This window comes from Artibeus jamaicensis, unplaced genomic scaffold, assembly GCF_021234435.1.
Source record: "Artibeus jamaicensis isolate MK-2021 breed Jamaican fruit bat unplaced genomic scaffold, CSHL_Jam_final contig_1832, whole genome shotgun sequence".
NCBI classification, from domain to species: domain Eukaryota; kingdom Metazoa; phylum Chordata; class Mammalia; order Chiroptera; family Phyllostomidae; genus Artibeus; species Artibeus jamaicensis.
Window position 1 is genome coordinate 4,374,589 of NW_026521362.1, and position 25,178 is coordinate 4,399,766.

Below are 25,178 nucleotides of genomic sequence, written 5' to 3' on the forward strand. Positions count from 1 at the left end.
GTTGTTTACAACCAATACCACCCTTTGAATAGGTAAAACCTGCCAATTTCTCTCTGTGAAAAATCAAACACGGTAAGCTTTTGGTCTTCCCCTGCAGCCCACTAGTGAGTTGAAAGCAATGAAGAAAAAATTAAAACTACAATTAAACAGATTCAATTCTATTCTGTGAACCTCAAGTAATACTTGAGCAACAACGTGCTGGGTGTTTTTCATACAACAAAAGTATTTTAATTGTTCTTTTTCCGTTAAGTGTCAAGTAACATGAGAATTGAAAATTAAAACTAAGTTGATTCTTTCCATCATGGACAATATATCGGTATTAACATTGGGAAAACCTTTCAAGGCACATCTCTTTCTAGTCCTACCTGGCCGATATATCAACTCCAGACACAGGAAAATAAAACTATTAATCAGAGAAAGAGTAGACTAATTTCTGCAGAGCTTTTTTGTTACATTCAGCTGCAAACCTAATACGAAACCAGGAGGGGCTATTTCACCTATAAAAAAGTATTAACTTGGATTGTGGCTTTAAAATCCCTGTCATTCAGGAATTGAGTGTACGGAGGAATCGGTGGATAGCATATATTTAACCATTTATACATTAAAGTCTTTGAACACATGTAGCCTACTTTAATTACACGTATTTTTTGCCGTCTTTTAAATGTTGTTCTGTGTTTTAATTCTGCGAATTTTCACCTCAAGTGACTATAGTTCACTGACCCTAAGATACTGTGCAACTCAAGATCTTTCTTAAAATGCATCTCCTCATAAAGGACGTGGGCCATGCACTTTTAAGAGAGACAAAGGGAGGAGAGCAGAGGGTTGCAGTCGAGGACTCCTGCAGAAAGTGGCCTTTTATGGGGAGAAGGATGATGAAAGCAAGAGACACCTCCAGGCTCAACTTTATTGTGCACAGATTTTCACGGACCGGCCTTCTGTACCTTTCACGATCAGATAGGCGATGGCGAGGAGGAAGGCGAGGAGGACGGCGAACAGCAGCGAACAGAGAATTGAGAGGACCTGGACCGGCCACCGCCGAGCCTGGGCTCGGCCGCGCGCATCCGCCGAGAAGATGCCATTGCGTTTATCCGGCAGGACTGGAGACCCGTCGCCCACGGGCGGGAGTAGCGAGCCCTTTCTAGGCTCAGACGACGCCCCAGCAGAAAACTCTGCCCGCAAGTCGCGGGCTACTGGGTCACATCCCTCCTCTTCGTCGACTTCACCTTCACCCCAACTACCCCCCTGAGTAAAGGAAGATAACGCGGACCGAGAGTAAGGGACAGGGGTGCCCAGGCGGCGACGGTGCAGCAAAGAAGAACGCCGCGCGCTCTCGACGAACGACATGGCGGGAAAGACTCAGAGACGCGCGGAGGTCGAGCGACTCTCACCCGCCCCGCCTCAAGTTCTCAGCAGCCTATCAACGGCTGGTCCCCCCCACGGCCCGCACCATCCGGCCCCAGCGCGCAGGGGTGCACAGGGGTGAGCTGCGGGGCGGAGAAGGTACCATGGGGCCCGAGGAGAGCTTAGGCACCCCTAGACCAGAGCACGACCCCCACTCACTAGAAGGGAAAGGAAGCAGGGGAACGCGCGGACAGAGGCGAGTCCAGGCCGAAAGTTGCCGAGTCCCCTCTCCCTGCAGTGCTTCGTGTCGGCCAGAGACCTCCGCCACTGCCGCGTCACCTCCAGGCAAGCGCGGGGCCCAGCAGCCCCAAAGCCCGGTCCTAGCGCCTGCCCTTGAACTTCTGATTAACATTCCCGAACCTATCTGCTTTTTCCTTTCTTGCCCTCTACTCTCGCACTTTTCCACGGCTTCCCTCACTAACGGTAGTTCATCCGCCGGTGCTCTCGCCTCGCCTTAACTTCCCAACGCTCTTTCTTTTTTGCATTGTTCTCCCCTCCCTTACCACAACTTCCCTCCACGCTACTCGACACGCCTCCTCCTCCGTCCCTCCGCCCAGGCGCGCGCTGTCCAGCTGGTGCTTGCGGAGCTCGAGTCCTCGCTCTGGACCGGTCCTTAGCCTCCCCCGCCCCCTTCGCTTCACCTCGAGCACTGCGCGCGCGCGTCGGGTCCGGGCCACCGCTAACGCTAGAAGCCTCTTACCTCACCTCCACCTTCCCCACCCTACCCCTGGCGGCCTCAGGTTTGTGGGGCGTACGTAATTCGGGCGGGCGGGTGAAGGTGGCAGGTCCCCACTGCCCCACCCCCTACGGGGTGAGGCAGTCTAAGCTCAAAAAGCTGGGACACCGTTGTCTTCCCTTCCCGGGGGGAAGTTGGTAGAGTTTTTCCGGCAGAGGACTCGGCGCAGAAACTTCCCCCGTCCCCCTATTCCCCCCTCCATGCAGGCGACGCCGAGTGAGGCTGAGGCTGGGGGCGAATCGCCGCAGAGCTGCGTGCCGGCAGCGCACTCTGATTGGACAGCGGGGAAGCCTGTCAGCTTATTGGCCCCGCTGATCCCGCCCCGTAGTGCCGGGCAGCCTTTAACCCTTAGCCCCAGCGGGCGCCAGCCACTCAGATCGCTTCTTGTTGGTATATGCAGCGGCAGTGGCCGCCGGCGGAGCAGTCTGAGCCAGACGATGAGGCCAGGGACGGGAGCCGAGCGAGGAGGCCTCATGGTGAGTGAAATGGAGAGCCATCCTCCCTCGCGGGGTCCTGGGGACGGGGAGCGGAGATTGTCCGGCTCAAGCCTCTGCTCCAGCTCTTGGGTCTCTGCTGACGGCTTCCTGAGGAGACGGCCCTCGGTAAGGGATCGGAGTGGCACAATGAAAAACGGAGTCAGACAGGAAGCTTTCTCCAGAAGGAGGAGAGTGGACGAAGGAAGAGCTCGAGGTGGTGGGTTGTGTTCCGAAGGAGAGAGTTGGAGGGTGGGGATGCGCAGAGGGAAGAAGGTGGGACCCTGCAAGTTCCCAGTGGGCCCGGCCTAGACAGATGCGCTGTGGAGGTGCTGGGCCCGGAGCGTGGCGAGCGTCTCGGAAAGGTAGGCCCGATTTAGGAGGGAGCGGGAGGCGCAGACGTGAGTCTGTAGGTTTTGAAAGAGGCTGCCGAGGTCTGTTTGCACTAGAGGTAGTGGTGTCTGTAGGGTGGACAGCTGGAAGAATTGTCAGGTAGTAATTACTTGGTTTTAAGACCTGGAACAATGGGCACACAGATAAAGGAAGCACTTGTCTTGTAAAAGCGCACTAAGGTGGATGAATTAGTTGTTTTCATTTAGTGTGTGAATGACAGACTTCAGTCTTGGAGTAAAAAAAAATGAGGGCAGAAATAATTCCACCCGTGTAAAGGTTATATTCGGAAATAATATGTGTATTAGGAGAGAGGTGTCCCTGAATACCCTGCTAATTGTGTTTAATAAGACAAGCTTTGATCTGAGTTAATTTGGTAAATTGCAGCGTTTTAAAGCTTAAAATTAGCTTAGGAATAAGTTTAAGAATAAGTAGATTTATAAAATAATTATAAGATATGAGATAGGACAGAGTTGTGGTTTTCGTTGACAGTTTTTAAATTGGCTTTCACATACATTAGCAAGTCAGTAACTGATTAAAATGAGTGTACTTTAAAAGAAAAATAAAACTGGTCTAGCTGTCCAGGAATGATTTTAATGTTTATGTTTTGTTCTGGAATTAGGTTAGTTGAAAGCTCATTTTAAGTATCAGCGTAGTGCATTTTCTTGAAGATAAAGTATAAACTAACTTAATAGTTAACTTAACACTACATTACCCTAATATATCACTCCACTTAACTGGTTTGTTGAAATCAGACTTTTGAGAAGGATTTATCGTTACTTGCTGATTTTTAAATTGTCCTGTCCTTGTGTTTCAGATGGGGCATCCTGGCATGCATTATGCCCCAATGGGAATGCACCCAATGGGTCAGAGAGCAAATATGCCTCCTGTACCTCATGGAATGATGCCACAAATGATGCCCCCCATGGGAGGTCCGCCAATGGGTCAAGTAAGAATGTTTTTGTTTTATTTTGTTTTTTGTGTTTGTTTACTTTTGTCTGTTGTATTATTGTGTCGAGGTTGCAAAATCTGCGTCCATACTTGTAGCTATTTAAGGATTATTTTATGATAAAAGAATGTTTTCGAATATGTGGAATGTTGAATCCTGACACTAACCATTTTGAATTTAATGAAGTCTTCTGCATAAAAGAACTATTTTCACAGCAACAAAACAAAGGATTTTTTAATATAAATTTAAAAGTAACACTGAAGGCTTTGTAGTTGAATGACCTTTTTCCTGCAAGTAGGTCAATTGAAGTTAATGTTCCAAGAGTAAATGCCTGATAGAACAACATAGTTTATGTTCGTGGACCATGTAAATACATACAGTTTGAAGATTGCAATTGTTTAGGTCTTTGGGGTAGAATGAATTTTATTTGTAATAGTTTTGCTTGTGTATGTGTGTGTGTGGAGGTTGGTAGGTTGTACTCTAATTTGATTCTTAATAGGACAGTATCAGATAGTTCATTTTCCACTTACACTATTTGGTTGTTTTCTTTTAATGCTTATTGCTTCTGCACTCCTGCTTTTGTGCTGTCCCTTTCATCTCCAGCATAAATTTTACAAGGACATTTTGTGGGAGTGATTTGGATTAAAAGGTTTTCATGCTGAGTGTGAATTCAATAGAACTGAGTTCCTAGAGAAGCATTTGAGAAAGATGACAGGTTTAGTTACCATGAATAGTTTTATGCCCCCTGTTAGGTTCTACAGTATTTCTTAGCAGAGCTGCTCTAACTAGATAATGGTCTTTAAAACTATTTATTCTTTAAATGCTTTTATTCTTATTTAGTAATACAGTGCTTTTATTACTTCAAATTGGTTTGTTGGCTGGGTTCTTTCCATTTGAGAATCTTAGTAAATCATCAAAAATTTAGGCTAACAAAATATTTGGAAAGCCAATTAGGTATGAACTTTGTCAATTAATATCCTTTACTTCGATAAACATTTAAGCCTTGATGATTTGTTATTGGTGATATTATAGTGGAGAAAGGAGCTTGCTCTGTGTTTCTTTTTATGTAACCTTAAGAGTAGAAGGGCTTAATGTTAAGTGTTTTCCTTTTTGTATTTGGAATATAGCCCTTAATTTTGTATAAAAAATCTTTATTCAGAGACACTGGTCCCAAAAGGGTCTGCCTGTAGGAGTCCTTGAAATAATAAAAGAACCATTTGCTTTGTTACTCTAGCATAACACAAGTTTTAAAATTCCCTAGGTGATGGAGAAACAACTTTGATTCTTCTTCTGTTTCTTTCCATCTCTAAACTGGGAGGAGCTCTTCTTGTTTTCATAGTAGAGCTGCTCTAACTAGCTAATGAGCTTTAAAAATATTTATTCTTTAAATGCTCTGGTTCTTATTTAAAATTAGTTTCTTTCCACAGAAAGATAAAATAAAACAATTTGCTACTGCCAGATGCTTCTCTCTTTTCTGGGGCCTTCTGTTTCCATTGGGCCAATCAAGGTAAGTTTTGCAAGGGACTGACCTGCTTACCCTTGCTGTAAATGGTGCTATTGCACTACCAAAAACAAGATACCAGCTAGTCATTTCCAGTAAAATGCAGATTTTTTTAAAGTACTTTTGTGTATCTCATTGACATAAGCTGGTCACAATTTGCTCTATGGCCCTTTCTTTTTAGTTGTATTAGTGACCATCTTTCTAGTAAGGTTACTGGCTACTTGGTACACATCCATTCAGGTACTCTGAATTTCACCTTCTGGTTTTCTTCTACTTTTCCCTTAGGCCAGTATATGCCCTGTGACTTTTAAGTGTACTTGACTAAATGTTTAGAAGTCTGTCTCTCCTGGTCTATTGTTAAGATAATGTATGTCTTAAAAGTACAGCTCTTAAGGGTCCCAAGAGAATCTCCATTGTTTTTTCTTAAAATCAGATTATTTTTTTCCTCTTAATATCTAACTAACATACCAAGTCCAAATCTTCATAAAACTAGTTTTTATTTTAGCTTTGATAATAGACTGGGAGGACATGAATAATTTCAGTATTCAAGTAATCCAGAAATCTGATTTAAATCCCTGCAAACAGCCTTAAAAATAAAAATTAATAATTAGCAGAATTGATTTCTTTTTCTGTGTCATTTCTTCTGTTGACCCACTCTTAGAAGTACTATGAGTAGTAAGTGGTCAAATGATAATGAAAAGTGGGGTGCCTGTCTAGTTCATTCCACTGGTACAGAGTTGGTAGGGTCCTGCTGTCCAGCTTTTAAAAAATAAATTGACAAACTTGAAACGTTAGTGCTGAAGGTTATATAACCTTCATGTATAATGCCTGATTCACATTAAGATCTCATTCTGGGACCAGCCGAAGACTAAAATTTGTGACAGTCTTCTAAATGATTGTGGTTTTTGGAGTTATTAAACATGATGCGAAATTTAACCCTTATTTGTAAACTAATATACAGGCAGGGCAGAATACCAATCTACACAAACCAGAGTTCATAATTTTTCAAATGCAGCAATTTATTTAGATTAAAGAAGTATTTTGTTCACTTTATTTTATTTAGTTTATTCTAGAGATAATCCAGAATGCTCTTGTTAGAATTCAGGCTGAATCTATTAATAATAAATATTTGAATATTATCAATGGAGCTCAGTAATATTTCTTTCAAGTTTATTTCAGTTGTCCTGTAGGTTAAATTTGTTTCTTTCTTACATTAACTTCATATAGGAAAGTTATGCTTCTACTTTTACAGAACTATAGGTTCTTCCAGTTAGAAGGGGCCTTACAAATTGCATAAATTTGAAATAATGTGATTAATGGTTTATCACTGGTTTAAAATATGTTAATAAAGTAATTTTTCTGCTTGATGGCAATACTCAAATTTTCAGAAAAGATATGCATTAAGATATAATTGTGTAAGAGGCCTTCTTTCTCCATATCTATCATCACTAATGTTTTGCCTTTAAAATGTTTTTACTCTTACTCCTTTGTTATCATTTTTACACAAAAGACATGTAAGTCTTCTGTTTATCACAGATGATTTTGCCTTCACTTAAGCCCAAGAGGGTCCCCTTAGCTCCATTTTTTCTTTTCTTTTTTAATTCTTAATTTTTGTTATTTTTTAATAAGTAAAAAAAATTAAGGTTTTTTTCAGCTGTAACAGCCTGTGATTCATTTCAGATCACTTGATAAGAATAGATGATATGTGAGAGATTGTATGATAGGGAAATAAAAACAAAATTTTTTTAGTAATGCCTCCCTAATTCTGATTTTCTGTAGGGTTGTGTTTTTTTTGGTTTGTTTGTTTGTTTGTTTTGATGGGGGGTGGCTTTTGTTCAATAAACATAAGTAAATAATGGCCTTGTACAAATGAGTGTGATTTTCCTTTATTGAGTTGAAGCAGGTTTTCTGCTGCCATCTGAGCCCAAGTTGTTACATTCCTATGCCTTGGATATCCTTAGCAACTCTTGAGCTGGTTTTCTTACTTCAAACCTGCTCCCACAAAAAAAAATTTTCTTGAATTTCAGCATGTTATCTCCTTGCCCAAGAACTCCTAATGTTTTTCTGTGCCTATAGCATAACAGCTATATTCCACAGCTTACCTTTCAAGAATAGTATAATTAAAAGTGCAATTCTGAGCTGCATGTCTTCACATTCCCCAATTTGAATGCAGGCTAGTCTTTTCGTGGTATCTTGAGTGGTGTTTTAGCTATGACTAAGCTCATGCTGTCACCTCCTTGCCCTCTACTCACTACCATAGTGAACTTTCTTTTACTTAGGTTCTACCATTTCAAGACCTACCTTCTTCAGGAGGTCCTCAGCAATCTTTGCATAGCATATACCTCCCCTTCAAATGATTAAAATAAAGTCCTATGTAATCTGCCTATAACTCTTATGGTTTCACTTATTTTGCCACTTAGCTATTGACTTGTTTTGTTTTATGATTAATTTGCTTTGTCTTCCCAGCAAGTAATAGATTGAAAGCTCTTAGTGAGTAGGGGCAATGTTTTATACTTACAAAGAATTCTGTAGATGCTGAGCACAGTTCTTGGCACATCATGGGTGCTCAGTAAAATACTTGTTGAATGAATGAATCACACAAATACTCTTTCCTATACAATATAAGCTAGTAGGTGTTACATGTGACTTTTCAGTGGTTACCTGTGTGACTTACATTGTTACATTTACTTTTGTTTTCAGTGTCTGCCTTGTTACTGTTGCTTTTTTTACTTGACAAAAGTGAAAGACAAATAAAGTGAAATAATGAATAATTTGGGGTGACTAAAGCAAATGGTAATCTCCACTTCATTTAAATTACAGGCAAATCTGTTTTTTATTTGTATTACTTCATTGATCATCTCTTTGAGAAGTTTTATCACAGGTTTTCCATGCTCTAGGGAAAAATGATTTGGAATGTAGGCCTCCCAGAGAAATTTAAAGTTACTACTCTCTTAGATTTATCTGACTGATTTGACAGATTGATTTGTTGCTTTTGCTTTGGAATTACCCTTACTTTTGGGTATTTACAGAATCCATGCCACTAAATTGAATATTAGCCCTTGACAAAAATAAACTTTTTTAAGGCTATATGCTTATAACTGTTGAATCTAGGTAACTTTCTGTATGCATTTATGTTGCCCAGGCAAGTACTTTTAAAAATAGAATTGACCTGGACTTAATGTGTTTTATAATTCTTGGGATGTATATGTGTGTGTGTGTGTGTGTGTATACATATATATATATATATACACACACACACACATATATATATACACTAACTATATATATATAGTTAGTTTTGATAGTTTTTATTACTGATACTGGAAGATTTGCTTTCATTATCTTTAGATAGCAATTCATTGAAGTTTGCAGAAGTTTTTTAAAACTGTTTTTACTTAGTATTTCTGGGTTTTCTCTGACCATCTTCTCCCCTACTTCCTTGGACTCTGTTACCCATTATCTTTTTATTTTGCTTTTTGTCTAGCACATTGCATGGAATTAGTTAGCATTGTTGAGAAATGCCAAAATCTGGTCACTTACTCATTCAGTCTTCTTTTTATAAGAAAAAGTGACTTCAAAATAAATTAGTATTAACACACACATAAATGAAGCAGCTTATAGAGTACAACATATGTATGCATTAAGTAGCGGGCTCAAAAAGAAAAGGGAACAAAGGTCAATAGGTTAACCTGTTGGTTTTATTTTATTTTTCACTATTCTATTACAGTTGTCCCAAATTTTCCTGTTTCTTGCCCCCTCCTTCCCTCCCAGTCCCCCCTCCTCCCCCCACAGTAAATCCCTACCCTGTTGTCCATGTTCATGAGCCCTTGAGTAGCCTCACGTCACACATGTTCCTTGACTAGACCCTTTCATTTCTTTCCCTGCTAGCCCCTCCCACCCCAGGTCACTGTCAGTCTGTTTCTTGTTTCCATGCCTCTGGTTCTCTTGCTCATTTGTTTGTTTTGTTCATTGGGTTCTACTTATCTGTTGGGTTTTATTAAACCTGTTGATTTATAATTGAGTTTGTTAGAAATGTTGATACAATTTTCAGTCATCATGAAGTAGTATATCAGTAGATAGTAAAGATTGGGTACCTATGTATATCCCATAGCTGTGAACTTATGGTGCTTTTTTGTTTTTGACTTAGGGCAATAATAGATCTAAGTTGTGAAGGTTTATAAGTAGGAATGAGTACAATTCTGTCTCATAAAAGTTGTCATTGGCTTTCATTCTTACTTCCTTGTTTCATACCTTCATGTGTCTTTTAATCAGTAGACATCTGTGTGGTATTAGTGTAAAGACGAATAATGTATATTCTCTGCACTCAAGGAACTTAACAGGTGTTACTCAGATGCCTGCCTAAACTGTTTTGTCATCTTTTCACTGCTGGTTTGGCTATTACAGTACTTCGATACATTTGAATATTTAGTGTAAATTAATCTCTCATATTTTTCTTTCTCTTGCTAGTCAAGTAATCATACATTTCTTTTGCTTATTAAAAAAAGTTAATTATAGCCCTGGCTGGTGTAGCTCAGTGGACTGGGCATGGGCCTGTGAAGCAAAGGGTCACCAGTTCAATTTCCAGTCAGGGCATGTGCCTAGGTTGCAGGCCAGGTCCCCAGTAGGGGACACATGAGAGGCAACCACACATTGATGTTTCTCTCCCACTCTTTCTCCTTCCCTTCCCCTCTCTCTAAAAATAAATAAATAAATATTTTTCTAAAAAGTTATAGTTACTGAAGATGTGTTTTGCATGATGAGCTTGAAAAATGTACTTCTATTACTTTTTGGTGCACTGAACTCAAAAGTGAAAGTCTCAGTCTTCTCTGAATTTGATTGATGCTGTTAGTGTTGTTTCCTAAAGGATTAAACATACCAGGAAATAAGGACTATTTTGAGTTGAAATGTACTTGGGTTTTTTTGTTTGTTTTTTTGTTGTGCTTCTTTACAGTACAATACAAATGTTATCTTATTCCCTAGATCTTGGTGTTCTAATTGGGGTAAGACTTTTTTAATTAACTTTTAATTAATGAATGAGGATTGAATCTCTGAAAACATGGGCTTGGTATTGTTTCTTTGGCCATGTGGTATCAAGAAAGTTGTTACTTCTCTGAAAGATGGTTTTTCAGTAATTTCAAGGTCCTTATGTATTTGTTACATATAATAGAAAATTATCCACTCTTATATAAAATTAAGAACTGGTCTTAAGGTTATCTACTTACAGGTATTTGAGTTTCTGCTACGTCTGTGTGACTGTCCTGCACCAGTAGTACATACGTAAATGAGACATGCTCTTTGTTCTAAAGATGCCCACAATTGAGAAGAAACTAAAAATAAAGTTTCAGATGGACAAATATATTTATGAAAATTAGCTAGCTACACTGAGTCTGGTTTAGTTGGAGAAGAGGATAGTAATAATCTTGTGTCCCTTTATACCTGTGTTCTAGAGAACCTGTGTCCAAAAGAAGGCTTAGACAACTTTCTGGAGTAGGTTTTAAAGTCTTTGATTCTGTATGACTTAATTGAGATACTACAATTAGTGTATCTCCAGTGTGTTTAGAGCTTTTTAAAAATAAAATGGTACTACTCATTTTTGTTCGGCTCTGTTTTTAAGTTTTTATGTCACATATCCAAACCCAGTGATTTTATTTTCTGTACCCTTTTTGAAGAAGTTAGTTTGTGGTTTATAAGAGACAGTGAAGTATTGCTAAATAATGTAAACTATTTACTTGTACTTTAAAAAAAAATCCTCACCCAAGGTCTTTTTTTTTTGCCCCCATTGCTTTTAGAGGGGGAAGGCAGTGAGAGAGAGAAACATCAATTAGTTGCCTTCTCATCAGTTAGTTCCCGAGGGACTGGGAGTTAGGTCAAACCTGTGACCCTTCTGTTGAACAGGAGGACACTCCAACCAACTGAGCCATACCAGCCAGGGCTTACTTGCCCTTTTTCACATTGTTTTTTTGTTTGTTTGTTTTCTTTTGTTATGTTTTTCTTTTTTCTTTTTTCAGGGATTGGGATTGGAATACCTAATCTGTGTTAGAATTATATTACCATGGTTGTGTATAATTTTGAGAGATTTGTATACTGTGTCAAATGTGATTCTCTGAAAAGTGGGTTGGTTACCTGGATGTCCAGCTTGTAGATGGTAGTAGTAAGACCCAGCAAATTAAGTAAATTGTACAGTAACATTGCAGAGCCAATGCTAAACTGATGTTTAAGATGGAGTTATTGACTGTTATTATGTGTGTTGATTCCTACTGAAGATGATGTTTTACAGTATTTACTAGATGCCTTTAAAAAACCAAAGGGCCTGTCTAACAGGGAATAGATAAGAAAAGGGGCAGCCTAAGAGTTGCGTTCAGTACATGAATTGAAGGAGAGCAGTGGTAATAAGCTGTCATTTATAGAGCATTGTTCTGAGTGCTTTCTGTGTATTTTCCATTCGATCCCTGCAGCAGTCCTGTCATGAGTACTGTATTCTCCATGTTACAGGTGATGATATTGAGACACAGATAAGTTAAGTAACTTCCCTCAAGATTACACAGCTGGAAACTGGCCAAGCTGGGATAGGGATTCTGGCAGACTGCCTCAGGGTGTACTTAATAGTTTATGAGGCTGCTTTGCTGCGTAGCAGTATGAGATTGTCATTGAGCTACCCTTAGAATTTGAAGGAAAGTGTATACAGCTGACCCTCGAGCAACACAAGCTTGAACTATGCACGTCTGTCCACTTAGATTTTTTTCAACAAATATTGTAAATGTATTTTCCTAATTTAAAAAAAATAATACTTTCCCTTTTCTAGCTTACATGTAACACACATGTGTGTTAATAGACATGTTATTAATAGTGTTTTTGGTCATTGATAGGCTACAAGTCGTTACTTAGGGGGAGTCAAAAATTACCTGTGGATTTTAAGACTGCACAAAGGCCAGCAACCCTTAGCCAACAATTGACTTATTAAGTGATGATCTATTTCACGTGGTAACAGTTTGCAGCGCCCGTGCTGTGTGTTTTTTGGTTATCCAAACATTTTTTTATGAGAAAACTATAAATGTCTTGAATTTATACATCTCTTGATGGGTTATGTGCAGCTACTTACTTTGGCTTGTTAAGGATATGCTTTAAATAGGGATATTACTGTTTCCAGTTCAATGAATATTTGGTTAAATTTAAAAAAATAATTGTTTTGCAGTTATTCAAACATTAATTTTTTCATTCATGTATTTGTTCATAAGGTAAGTTAGATATAGAAGACACTTGTTTTTGTTTTTTAGGAGAGAAATATCAATGCATGGTTGCCTCTCCTGCGTCCCCTGTTGGGAACTGGCCTGCAACCCAGGCATGTGCCCTGACTGGGAATCAAACCACGATCATGTGGTTCACAGGCCCACGATCAATCCACTGAGCTACACCAGCCAGGGCGACACTTGTTTTTAAATAGTACACTTAATAGCCTCTGTAGAGTGTACTTTGTGGAATTTGACACATTTAAAAGGAATCAAGTAAAAATGCAAGAATCAAACTTTTTCAATTAATAATAATTTGAAATTGCAGTTATCAATTTGCAACTGTAGGTTTGCAGCAAGGATGGTTTTTAAAAATCAAATTTGCGTTAATATTTAAACAAAGTAAATTAGATTGTATGATTTCTTTCCAACAGGAAAACTTTGGGACATAATTGTAAAAAAAATAATCTTTTGAAGTGTCTATGAAGATGTTTCCTTTTGTTTTCAGATAACAGTAAAATTGGGCTAATTTAGTTTACATTTTTACAATTAAATTGCTGTAGCAGTGATAGGATTGCTTTTATTATCATACCTTTTTAAAACATACCTAGAGTAATAAATGAAACATGCTTTTTTTTTTCCAATCTAATAGTAGAAACTTCTCAAACTGGGATGATTCTTCTGAGTTTTTTGTTTGTTTGTGTTTTGGATGGCCTCTGAGAGCAACTTGATAAGTAATCTTTTATCATTACAATATGGAACTGTACATAAAATTGTTTATATAATATATATACACATACACAGATGGTTGGCCACTTATGAATAAAGTATATCAAATTGTATATCTGAATTACTTTTTATTTTTAAAAGGTGCCAAAGTATCCATAAAAATTCAGATTTGTAATATTTTAGGTACCTTAGCTTACATCTCAAAAATGTCTTTCACCCTTCTATTTTCTCTGTCTCCTAATAACTAGAAACTCTTAATTATAGCACTTACTTGCTGAAGTAGCTTAAATTGAGATTTGTGAAAATCATGGTTGTGTTTTCTTTTTTTAAAAAAAACCCTCACCTGAGGACATTTTTTTAAATTGCTCTTTGGTGGGGGGAGAGAACATTGATATGAGAGAAGCATTGATTGGTCACCTTCCATATGTGCCTAGACAGGGTACCAAACCCAAAACCTAGGTATATGCTTGACTGGGAATCAAACCTGCAACCTTTCTGTTACCGGACAGTGCTCCAACCAACTGAGTCACACTGCCTGGGAAGCCTAAAATGGGTGTCAAACTTATTTTCACTGGGGGCCACATCAGTCTTGTGGTTGCCTTCCAAGGGCCAAATGTAATTTTAGGACTGTAGAAATGACACTACTCCTTAACTAGAGGCAAAGTGCTCTCGGTGCTGCCACAAGATAGAAACAAGGTGCCAGGCCCGATAAAAAAAGGTGGAGGGCCTTCTGTTTGCCACCTGTGGCCTAAAATGAAAACTAAAATTCTCTTACAAATAAAGCTGGGGCACCAAAGTGCTTTTCTGTCCATATGAAGCAAGAGAGAAGTAAACGTACCACCAAAAAGGACAGCAAAATAACTTCACTGTCTCAACCTTGGTTATTGGGCAGAGGAAAGAAAAATCATATCTGAGGATTGGAACCACAAGCCAGTTTCCATAAGCTTGCAGCCTAGATTCCCATTATTAGTGTGATATTAAAACAAAAAATATAGTAACTTAGAAAATTTTAATGGTCTCAAGTTTATGGTGCAACCACGTGACTGGCCTAAGTCTGAACAAAGCCTCTGGAAGAATTGAACTTCAGTCAGGGGTGAAACATACATCTCTATATTATGTGTATTGTGGAATTAATGAAAAACAGAAATAACATTTCCACAAAGTAGGTTCTGCAGGCTCTGAAAGACAGGCTTGTCTGTGATGCCCAAGCCTCTGAAGTACTGTTGTCAAACTTTTGTAATAGTTTTTCATAAGAAGCATAGTACTTTTGCATATTTATGTTTTTGTTCTTTGGTTTTAAAGAACAAAGTAACATCACAGTTTTAGTTTTAAATTATATTAATGACCTATTTAACTTCGGAATAATCTGTTATAGGTGATTTAAGAATGTTGCCAATGTTTGTCCGGTTGAACAAGCATACCCAGTTGCCACTCCTCAAAATTTACAGAGATACGGAGTGAGAATTTAGGTTTTTGTTAGAAATTAAATCTCATTCTGTAACCAATACCATAAGTTCTAGTCTTAGGGCAAACTTTTGGATGTTTTAAAATTTGAAGTGTGGGAAGAACAGTTGAGAAAATTCTAACTCTGTCCCTTGATGATTTTCAAATATTATCTGGTGTGTCATTGACCTTGTCTAGTAAACTTTTGTTTTCTAAATGGGATTTGATCACTTGTTTGTCTTATGAACTCAGTATTTCAGTTGGAAATTACATTTTTTGTACTGCTGTCATGTGGAAATGGCCTGTTACATGATGGAGATTTTACCCCACTTTTCTTAATTTCTTTAATTCTTATGAAAGTATACTTGGACTTGTTCTTCAGTTAAGTTTTCAAACTTCAGTTTTTTGATTTAGCTTAGAATTCTGGGTTTTAGATGTATACTAGCTTTTGGTTTAGAAACAGGCCATTTTAGATAGCAGGCTGTTTGTCTTTGTTGCCCACCATGCTTCTCCCCTCATAATCACTTAGTACTTGAAGAATTCAGACTTACTTTGCTATCATCTTAAAGTAAAATTAATGTGAGGGTATGTCTGTACAGGTTGGGGAGAAGGGAACAAGCCTAGTTCTCATTTGATCACTATTTTTTCCCTTAATGTGTAAATTACCTCTATTATTGGTGTGAATGGTGGAGGCTTGTCAGAACCTTGGTTTTCAAATTCGGTACCTTTTTTAAAAAATGATGTTTTGACCACGTATTCCAAATTTTAGTCACATTTTCTTTCAAGTTCTTGTTTAGTGATGTTTAAACAGTTTATTTAATGTTTTGAAGGGCAAAAAAAAAAACTTCCTTTAACCCATCGATATAATGCTACTTCGTTTTAATTGTACTTTAGCCTGATTTTGCTTCATGACTTGACTTTCACAGGTAATAAAATTCAGTATGTGGGTGGTCTCATGTATGTTTAGTGGCTTTATTATGTCCCTATTGATCAATATGCTTTTTCTTTTTCATCATTCCTATTTTTTAGATTGTTCATTTAACTTGCAGCTGTTGAATAAACTGGTCATTTAAGTACATATGATTGTTTTATATAATTTTTGTCACCTTTCATGTTTTCTTTGGATGTGTTCATAGTAAAATCAAAATTAAAATGTGGAATTATGCTAATATACATGAGAATAGGGTCAGAATCCTGTGGCAAATTTGTTAGTCTTCATGATCTTTATTCATGCTTATTAGGGAAGATTAATTTGTGTATTTGGATGGCAGTCATTGGTAGACTAGGTTAAGCTCCCAAACTAGTATTTTATTCTTCAGACATTCGTGTATATTCTTAATTTTTTCTTTTCCAGAGAGGGTATAGATAATTTGTGCTTGAGAAGTTTTCTTTATGTATCTTTTAAAATAAATGTATTTAAAAACCTTTGATCTAAAAACGTTATAAAGGACGAGAGTGCTAGACAATTATTTCATTTAGATATTAAAAATTAAAGGTGAAAATACTGAAACAATTTTCCAAAAAAAAAAGAGAAAAACATGAGTGATGAGCTAAAGTTTAAAGGAAATTAATATTAAATTTACCCTACAAGTAACTTAATTGTCTCAACTTTTAAGTTTGCTAAAGTGATTTTGACTAGACATAGAAATTACGACATAAGCATTAGAATAGATCACTGATAAACTACTTCATTCATTCAACAAGCACTTACTAAGCATATTATTCATGTAATAGTGCTCACGGGGTTTTAATCTTAAGTTGTGCATATACCAGCTTTAATAATCGAATCTAGATTCTTCAAGTCATATTAAGTGCTTTGGTCTTACGTAGTAACCTTTTTTCCTTTTCTTTTTTGTTTTTTTAAACTTCTGTTCTAGATGCCTGGAATGATGTCTTCAGTAATGCCTGGAATGATGATGTCTCATATGTCTCAGGCTTCCATGCAGCCTGCCTTACCGGTAATCTTGAGAAAGCACTTTTCTTGTGATGTTTTGATTACTTTTATATGTGAAAAATATATGTGTATTTTATAGGCAATCGTATTAGCTTTTTAAGTGCCGCTGGTGTACTGTAATGTAAGAGGGGAATTATAGTGGACTTTTGTTTTTAGTTTTTGAATGATGAACATTTACATTTTTCCCTACATATATGTTAGAGTATATGAACCTCCTTATTTATTATATTAGTTCTACTTTAAACAAGACTGGAATACTGAAAGGCATAATTTGTGAGCTAGAAGTATTTTATTGGTCTGCTAGCATTGTTATTAAAAGTGTACACATTTGCTTTACTGAGTGCAATTGAAAATTGATATAATGCGATTTAATACTAGATTTTAGATTTTAAAGTCAAAAGAATGCATCTGAAATTTATTATATCTTGAGACTTCAGTTGTGACACATTACTTAGAACATATTTGAACAGTTGTATCACCCTTATTGGGTAGTAATAGCAATATATAAATCAATATAATATTCAAATTTGTACAATTTTTTTATTGTATAGTAGCCTAGTGGTTGTAATGAACAGATATGCCATACTCCACTGGAGTGGTAAGTTTGCACTTACCTAATCCGGAACTCCTAAGAGCAGATATATTTTAAATCTTTTTTTTAATATTGTAAGTAATATATAACATTCTATGTATTACATACAAATTTCCTGTAGGGTTTTGGGCAGTACCTTATAATTTCCAGCATAATATTTACATAGCAAAACTTAGGGATATTGCCTCTGACCTGGGGTAAATACAGATTAAAGAGTTCATCTTACTCAAGACAGGTTTTGCCACTACAATGAGTTTTATTGTCAAACTTGAAAAAACTTGGTTTTCAGAGCTGTTTGATTTCAGAATTGTGGGTGAAGGGTTGTGGATCTGTATATAATTAATGGTCATATAAATATAAATATATAACAAGTTAAAGGCTTCAGTAGCTCCAGGTAAACTTAGATCACTAAAACTGCAAAAAAATCCTTGAGTCAGTGGCTTGAGAATTATAAACATGGGGGACTGATTGTTCTTTATGAGGAACTTACGTAAAATATAGTGTAAACAAGGTGAATGTTAGTAATTTTGGTTTTGGCTTTTGTTTTTTTTTTCTTATAGCCAGGAGTAAATAATATGGATGTAGCAGCAGGTATGTATACTATTTATGGTGGTATTTATTAAACTACTTTAAACAATAGCTACCATATTCTAATGAGGACTGAAAACAGTGTTTCTTGGGCTTTATAATCAGCCCATGATTTTTTTTTTAAAGTAATGCAAAATAGGGATAGCATTCATAATTGAATACATAAGAAACTATAATTTTAGATTCAGATTTCTGGGACCAAATTTTGGTTTACAGATGTGCTTTGGCCTACAGAATGTTTTTAAATTTTATAATTAGTTGCTAACACTTAAAGTCTGTTGGTTTTTACATAAAGTTTGGATTTATCTTGGATATAGCTTTTTACCCAAAGATTGGATTTCTTTTGAAAAATTGGATGATCTGAATATTTATTGTTTGTAATAGTCCTTACAGACACAGTAGAGAATATTTGAATGAAAAACTGAGATTGAGTTCATATTTGCACTCAGCAATCCTTGTAGAATGGGGTAGTACTCCCATACTTTAGATGTGGAACATGTATTATTAGCCTTCTGGATTACTACTCAGCCATTTTTCTGTTACTTGCTTGGATCTTGTAGTCATTGTAGTTTGTAAGTCCTGTGATCATTATTTTTTTCAACCAATTATCAGTAAGTGTTTGTTTTGACTAGTGTGACTAATAATATATAATAGTCATGTTTCATTTATTTATGAATAATATTGTTCCACATAAGTTAGTATTTCATATGTTAAACTTTATCCTGTGATTATGCCAAAACATATTTTGTTTTAAACATTATGGGTCACAACATGTTTAAATGCACCATGTGCTTTCCTGCAAGTTTATAGGGGACACAATTGATGTTTTTAAGAGGTTTCACAAGTATTGTTTAAACTGAAATGATGTTCTCAGATACCTTATGTAATATTTTAGCCTGTTTAGATATGTAGAAGTGATTTATATTCCCCTAAATAATTTCCTTAACATTTCTTTTTAATTACTTTTTAAATACATTGGCTCTACTGTTAGTCCATAGTAGCTTCTTTAATTGCTCTCAGTGGAACCTAGATAGTTGAAGTTGCCATAAGTCTAAACCACAGGATCAGAGGTTTGAGGTATTTTTCTACTTCAGTAGCATAAACCAGGAGGGACCTCCCAAAACCCTCCTGGAGGTGAGGTCCCTTGGAGCACAGTCTTCTCCTATGGTAAGTGTTCTAGGAACCCATCTGTATCAGCATTCTAGCTGGTGGTGGTGTGAGAAGCAGCATTTGGCTTCAGTGAATTTTTTTTTAAGACTTTCCAAAATGTGTTTGCCCATCTCATGATGGGTGATTTACAAGCGCACCTGCCCATGCCATGCTGAGTGTTCAGCAGTTTTTGACCAAAAACATCATGACCCCCATGCCTTACCCTCCCTATTTACCCAGTCTCACCCCAAGTGACTTTTTTTTGTTTCTCCAAATGAAAAAAGTCCTGAAAGCAAAACAATTCACCAATGTGGAAGAGGTGAAACAAAAAGATGACAGAAGCACTATAGGGCATCAAAATCGAAAAGTTCAGAAACTGTCTTAGAGGGGGAAAAAAGTCTCAATAGGTATATTCCTTCAGATGGAGAATACTTTGAAGGTGACTGAAGTTTAAATATGTAAGAATAGATACCCAATTTTTTATAAACAAATTTTGTTTTTGGGAAGGTCCCCCCTTACGTAGCAGAGAAAGAAGTCATGACCTCTGGTAGCAAGAAAAGGAAAAAAAGGCAAATGTATTTATTAATACTTCCCAAACCAGCTCTTAGTTTGCAGATTGAAAGTTCAGTGTGCCACTTAATTCTGAAATTCCTTGTACTGTACATGTTTGTTGGAAAGAGCAAGCACATAGGTCATATGCACAGTTTAGGATATTTAGTGTGATGTGATGAAGTGGAAGAAATAGTACTATTCAGTATTTTAAACTGTTGAGAGCATGATTTATCACATTGTAATTACTGTTCCTTTTTTTTTTTTAATTTTTAGGTACATCAGGCGCAGTAAGTACTTCTGGAACATACTTCATTATACTTCTTTAGCCTACTATGTTGATCCTTATTTCTATTTTAAGTATCTATCTGCTAAGTTGAAACCTTTTCCTTTCTGTGCCAAATGTCGAAAAATTCTGTGAATTATTTATTTATTTATTTATTTAAGATGTTCTTTAGGGGAAGGGAGGAAGAGGGAGAGAAACATCAATGGGTGGTTGCCTCTCATGCGCCCCCAAGTGGGCAGCTGGCACACAAACCCAGGCATGTGCCCTGACTGGGAATCAAACTGTCGACCCTTTGTTTCTCAGGCCCGCACTCAGTCCACTGAGCCATACCAGCTAGGGCTGAATGGTTTATTTTAAAATCTGATTTTGATGGGACCTAATGAGAGAAATGGGAATCAGATATATATTAGTTTTTATAAGGATTTGAATTCTACCCGTCACAAGTAGAAGGGAAATGAACTTTGTAGGTAAACAATAATTAATAACTTCTAGTTTAAGCATTACCTTAGTATCCTTACATACAAATATTTATGTACCCTTATTAATAACTAAACCTAATATAAACTGTTACTAATACATAGTAGTATAAAATGCTTTTTTTGCTTCTGTTTCCTTAACAGTGTCAGAAAGACAAATGAATATTCAGAATTGCTTGATTTTCCTTAGAAATGAAAAGAATTATATTATTAAGATACAATTTTTTTTCCTCAACACTTGATTTTTTTTTAAGATAGTATCTTCTGATTGTTTTTGCTAATGTCTCTGTTTAAGGTATTCTATCATACATTTTTGTGATGTTTTGGGAAAACAATAAGCCTGAGGCCTCACTTAAATGTGGCTTTTTTATATTTATTTTTTAATAGCCTCCTTAGCCTTCGTGGCTTTTTTATTTGTTTTTTTCTAAACAGCAATGAAAAAAAGAGTTTTTATATGTATAATTTCATTCAGTCAGAACAATAGTCCTGGGAGGTAACTATAATCTCCCAGTTGAAGAAATGCTGAAAACTATAAATTAATTGTGAATATGTTAATATTTTAAATTTAAAGGGAATACTTTTAACTGAAATATATATAAATATTTCAAGGTTTCTTGTGTCTTTTGCTTTAACAGTTGAGTGATTATAACATATCCATCTCATACTGTGCCATTACAAGTGCCTTATTTTATTTTTGACTAATGAAAGTAATCATTTCAATTTTAGAAGGATTAACATTTTCATACTTTCAAACTTTTCCACTCCAAAATATTTTTTTGTTTGTTTTTTTGTTAGATTTTATTTATTTATCTTTAGAGGGGAAGGGAAGGAGAGAGGGAGAGATACATCAATGTATGGTTGCCTTTTGTGCATCCCCTGCTGGGAAGTGGCCTGCAGGGAACCAACCTGCAACCCAGGCATGTGCCCTGACTGGGAATCGAACCTCCATTGTCTGGTTCGCAGACCCGTGCTCAATCCACTGAGCTACACCAGCCAGGGCTCCCACTCCAAAATATTATATATCTGTTTGAAAACTTAACTTCATTGAAGTAAGTTCATATAAACTTGCTTTGTAAAAATACAAACTTGTATTTTTTTCTCTTTGGATTTCAGATACATAAATTTGAGTTACTTGTATGCTTCAGATGATGGTCATTATCACTGATCATGGAGGGTCCCTCACATTTTTTCTTTGTTACTCTTCGTGTTCACTCCCATTGCCCCCACCTTCAGTGGCAATCATGTGGATATATGTCCTAAGACATGTTTATATTAGGAAAAGTTTATGATTTTTTATGTGTGTGCAGCTTATTTTGTGTTTCTTTTCCTTGAGTTTTTTATTTTTATTTGCTTTTTTAAATTGGCAAGTTAGTTTCAGTTATATAACATAAGTGATACATTATTTGTGTACATTATGAAATCAGAATAAAATAGTTAACATCCCTCACTATACAAATGAAAAATTTTTTCTTGTGATGGGTACTTTTAAGATTTATTATCTCAACAGCTTTCAGATATTTGATACAGTATTATTAACTGTAGTCATTATGCTGTATATTACATCCCCATGACATTTCTTTTATAGCTGAAAGTTTGTACCTTTTGACAAACTTTGACAAACCTTTGACAAACTTTTTGACACCCTCCACTCATTTTTCACCTATCTCCCACCCCTCCCTTCTGGCAACCAGTCTGTTCACTGTGTTTATGAGCTTAGGGTTTTTGTGTGTTGGCTTGTTTAGTGGTTTTGGGGGGTTTTTTGTTTGTTTGTCTGTTTGTTTTTAGATTTTAAGTATAAGTGAGATCTTAGGTTATTTTTCTTTCTCTGTCTGACTTCTTTTAGCATAATGCCCTTAAGGTCCATCCATGTTGTTGCAATTGGCAAGGTATCATTCTCTTGTATGACTGAATAGTATTCTATTTGTATATATGTTCCACATCTTTATCCATTTCATCCATTGGTGGACACTTAAGTTATCTCAGTATCTTGGCTGTTGTAAATAAATCTGCATTGAACATGAGGGTGCTTGTATCTTAAAGTTAGTGTTTTCGTTTTCTTCAGATCAGTACTCAGGAGTGAAACTGCTGGTTCATTTGGTAGTTCTGTTTTTAATTTTTTGAGGAACCTTCATATGGTTTTCCATAATGGCTGTACCAGTTTATTTTGCTGCTGATTGTACTCAAGGATTTCTGTTTCTACATATCCACTTCAACACTTATTATTTCTTGTTTTTTTTTTTGGTAATAGTAATTTTTAATGAATATGAGGTGATATTTGTGGTTTTGATTTGAATTTCCCTGGTGATAGGTGGCATTGAGCATCTTTTTGTGTGCCTGTTAGCTATCTGTATTCTTTGGAAAAATGTCTGTTCAGATCCTCTACCTATTTTTTAATTGGATTATATGTTCTTTATATATTTTGCTTACTCCTTATCAGATGCCAAATTTTGCTGTGTATAATACTCTCCCATGCATAATGCACACATACTTCTGGCCCAGACTTTCAGAAAAAAATCTTTCATTTAAATTTTTTTATTCAGTTGTTTATTTATTTATATTTAGAAATAAAACTGATTATCATATTCCAGGGTATTATTTTGCATATGGATATCATTGCTTTCTAGAGTTACACTTTTAATACATAAATATAAATAAAAAAAACATTTAAATAGATACAGAATTAGTACTACCCATGTATAATGTGCATCCTTATTTTTCCCTCAAAAATTTGGGCAAAATGCTCGTTATACACAACAAAATATGATATATGATTCACAAAAATTTCCTCCCATTTGGTAAGTTGTTTTTTGTCTGTTGATGGTTTCATTTGTTGTGTCCAAGTTTTTTAGTTTGTTGTAGTCCCACTTTTTATTTTTTGCTTTTCTAGCTTTTGCTTTTGGAGTCAGGTCCAAAACTTATTGCCAAGATCACTATCAAGGTGCTTATTATTACCATTTATGTTCTCTTATATTCAAGTCTTTAAGTCATTTTGAGTTCATTATTTTGTGTGGTATAAGGTAGTGGTCTTGTTTAATTGTTTTGAATTTAGCTCTTCAGTTTTCCCAACATTTATTGAAGACACACTGTCATTTCCTTATTATATATTCTTGGCTCTTTTGTCATAAATTAAATGACTGCATATATATGTGCATGGATTTATTTCTGGACTTTTAATTCTGTTCCATTGACCTAGGTGTCTGTTTTTTTGCCGATACCATGCTGGGTTTTTTTGTTTATTTGTTTTTTAATTTTAACATTTTATTTTCAGAAAGGAAGGGGGGGAGAAAAGGAGGGAGAGAAACATTGATTGGTTGCCCTTCACACACACACCCCAAGTGGGAACCTGGTCCACAACCCAGGCATGTGCCCTGACCGAAAATGAACCATCAGCCTTTCGGTTTGCAGGAGGACACTCAGCCCGCTGACCCATATCAGTTAGGACCATACCATATTGTCTCGGTTACTATATCTTGTAATAGAGTTTGAAATTCAGGAAGGTGATACATCCAGCTTTGTTCTTTCTCAAAATAGCTTTGACTATTTGAGGTCTTTTGTGGTTCATACAAATTTTAGGATTGTCTATTCTATTTCTGTGAAAAATTGGAACTTGTTTTGGAATTGCGTGGAATCTGTGGACAGCTTTGTGTAGTATGGACATTTTTACAATACGTGTTAATTCTTCCCAATCCATGAGCACAGAATATTTCTCCATGTATTTGTGTCTTCAATCTCTTTCATCAGTGTTTTATAGCTTTTAGTGTACAGGTCTTTCATCTCCTGGATTAAATGTATTCTTAGGTGGATTGTTCTTATTTTTATTTTTTTATTTATATATTTATTATTTTGGTGTGGTATAGTTGTAAATAACACTGCTATATTAATTTCTCTGATAGCTTAATATTACTGAATACAAATGTAACTGATTTTCATATATTGATTTCCTATCCTACAACTTGACTGATTTTGTTTCTCTTAATATTTTTTGTTGTAAAAAAAATTTACAACATATTTAGGATTGAAATATTAGTATTTTCGATATGTAATGCATTTTTTTCCTCTGAATGGCATTGTGCTATCTTATTCTGTGGCTTACGTGTTTTTTTTTCTCTTAAAAAAATAACCTAAATGTTTTTATTGATCTCTGTTTTCCTGCTCCATATCTTTTGTATAATTTTCAAATTTATTTGTCAAAATCAAAAATATTTTTGTTATTTTGGTTGGAGGTGTATTAAGTTTATAGATCATGGGGACCTTGTTTATGTCCATGAACATGATAGTCAAGTCTTGTTTTGTATCTGTTCTATTAAAGAACTTTAAATTTTCTTTATTGAAGGCTTACACATCCTGCATTCTATTAGTTTATAGGTACTAAGATTTGGTGCTGTTTTGAGTTTATCAAGCTTCATAATGATCATTTTTTTAATGTGTTCATCTAGTAGATGTGCTGGACACTTGTTGCATATTGGATTTCTGTGTTTATTAAACTATCATCCTAAAATGACAGTTTTGGCTCCTCTACTAATCCTCATCAGTTTCTACTTTTATTGTGCCAGCCAAAACCTCTAGTATTGTGATGAGAAGTAGCAATGACAAGCTGGCATCTTTGTCTTTTTTTTTTTTTTCTTAATGGGAATATGTATAAAAATTTTTCTGTTACATACAGTATTTGCTATAGCTTCTTGGTATATAACCTTTATTAAATTCAAGCTTTTTTCTATTTCTGGTTTGTTTGTATG

The 25,178-nt window shown here is 36.2% G+C and overlaps 2 protein-coding genes across 12 annotated transcripts in view; one reads left to right on the forward strand and one right to left on the reverse strand.

Annotated features, from left to right (window-relative positions):
- ARL6IP6 (ADP ribosylation factor like GTPase 6 interacting protein 6) overlaps positions 1–1,566 on the reverse strand; it is a 32,880-nt gene extending 31,314 nt beyond the window's left edge. Inside the window, exon 1 of the mRNA XM_037157019.2 lies at positions 942–1,566. Within this exon, the coding sequence (XP_037012914.2) occupies positions 942–1,344 (403 nt within the window). The 5' untranslated portion in view covers positions 1,345–1,566. The remainder of the gene's footprint in view (positions 1–941) is intronic.
- Positions 1,567–1,602: 36 nt separating this feature from the next.
- Positions 1,603–25,178, forward strand: part of PRPF40A (pre-mRNA processing factor 40 homolog A) — a 62,013-nt gene continuing 38,437 nt past the window's right edge. For 4 of the 11 annotated variants that reach the window (XM_053671671.1, XM_037157018.2, XM_053671678.1 and 1 more), the window contains exons 1-6: positions 1,603–1,686; positions 2,344–2,739; positions 3,818–3,949; positions 16,726–16,806; positions 17,955–17,985; positions 19,957–19,970. In XM_053671671.1, coding sequence (XP_053527646.1) covers positions 2,575–2,739; positions 3,818–3,949; positions 16,726–16,806; positions 17,955–17,985; positions 19,957–19,970 — 423 coding nt within the window. In that variant the 5' untranslated portion in view covers positions 1,603–1,686; positions 2,344–2,574. Of the gene's footprint in view, positions 1,687–1,997; positions 2,142–2,337; positions 2,740–3,817; positions 3,950–16,725; positions 16,807–17,954; positions 17,986–19,956; positions 19,971–25,178 lie in introns of those variants that run through there. The other 7 variants (XM_053671684.1, XM_053671686.1, XM_053671692.1 and 4 more) reach the window with 5 other exon arrangements.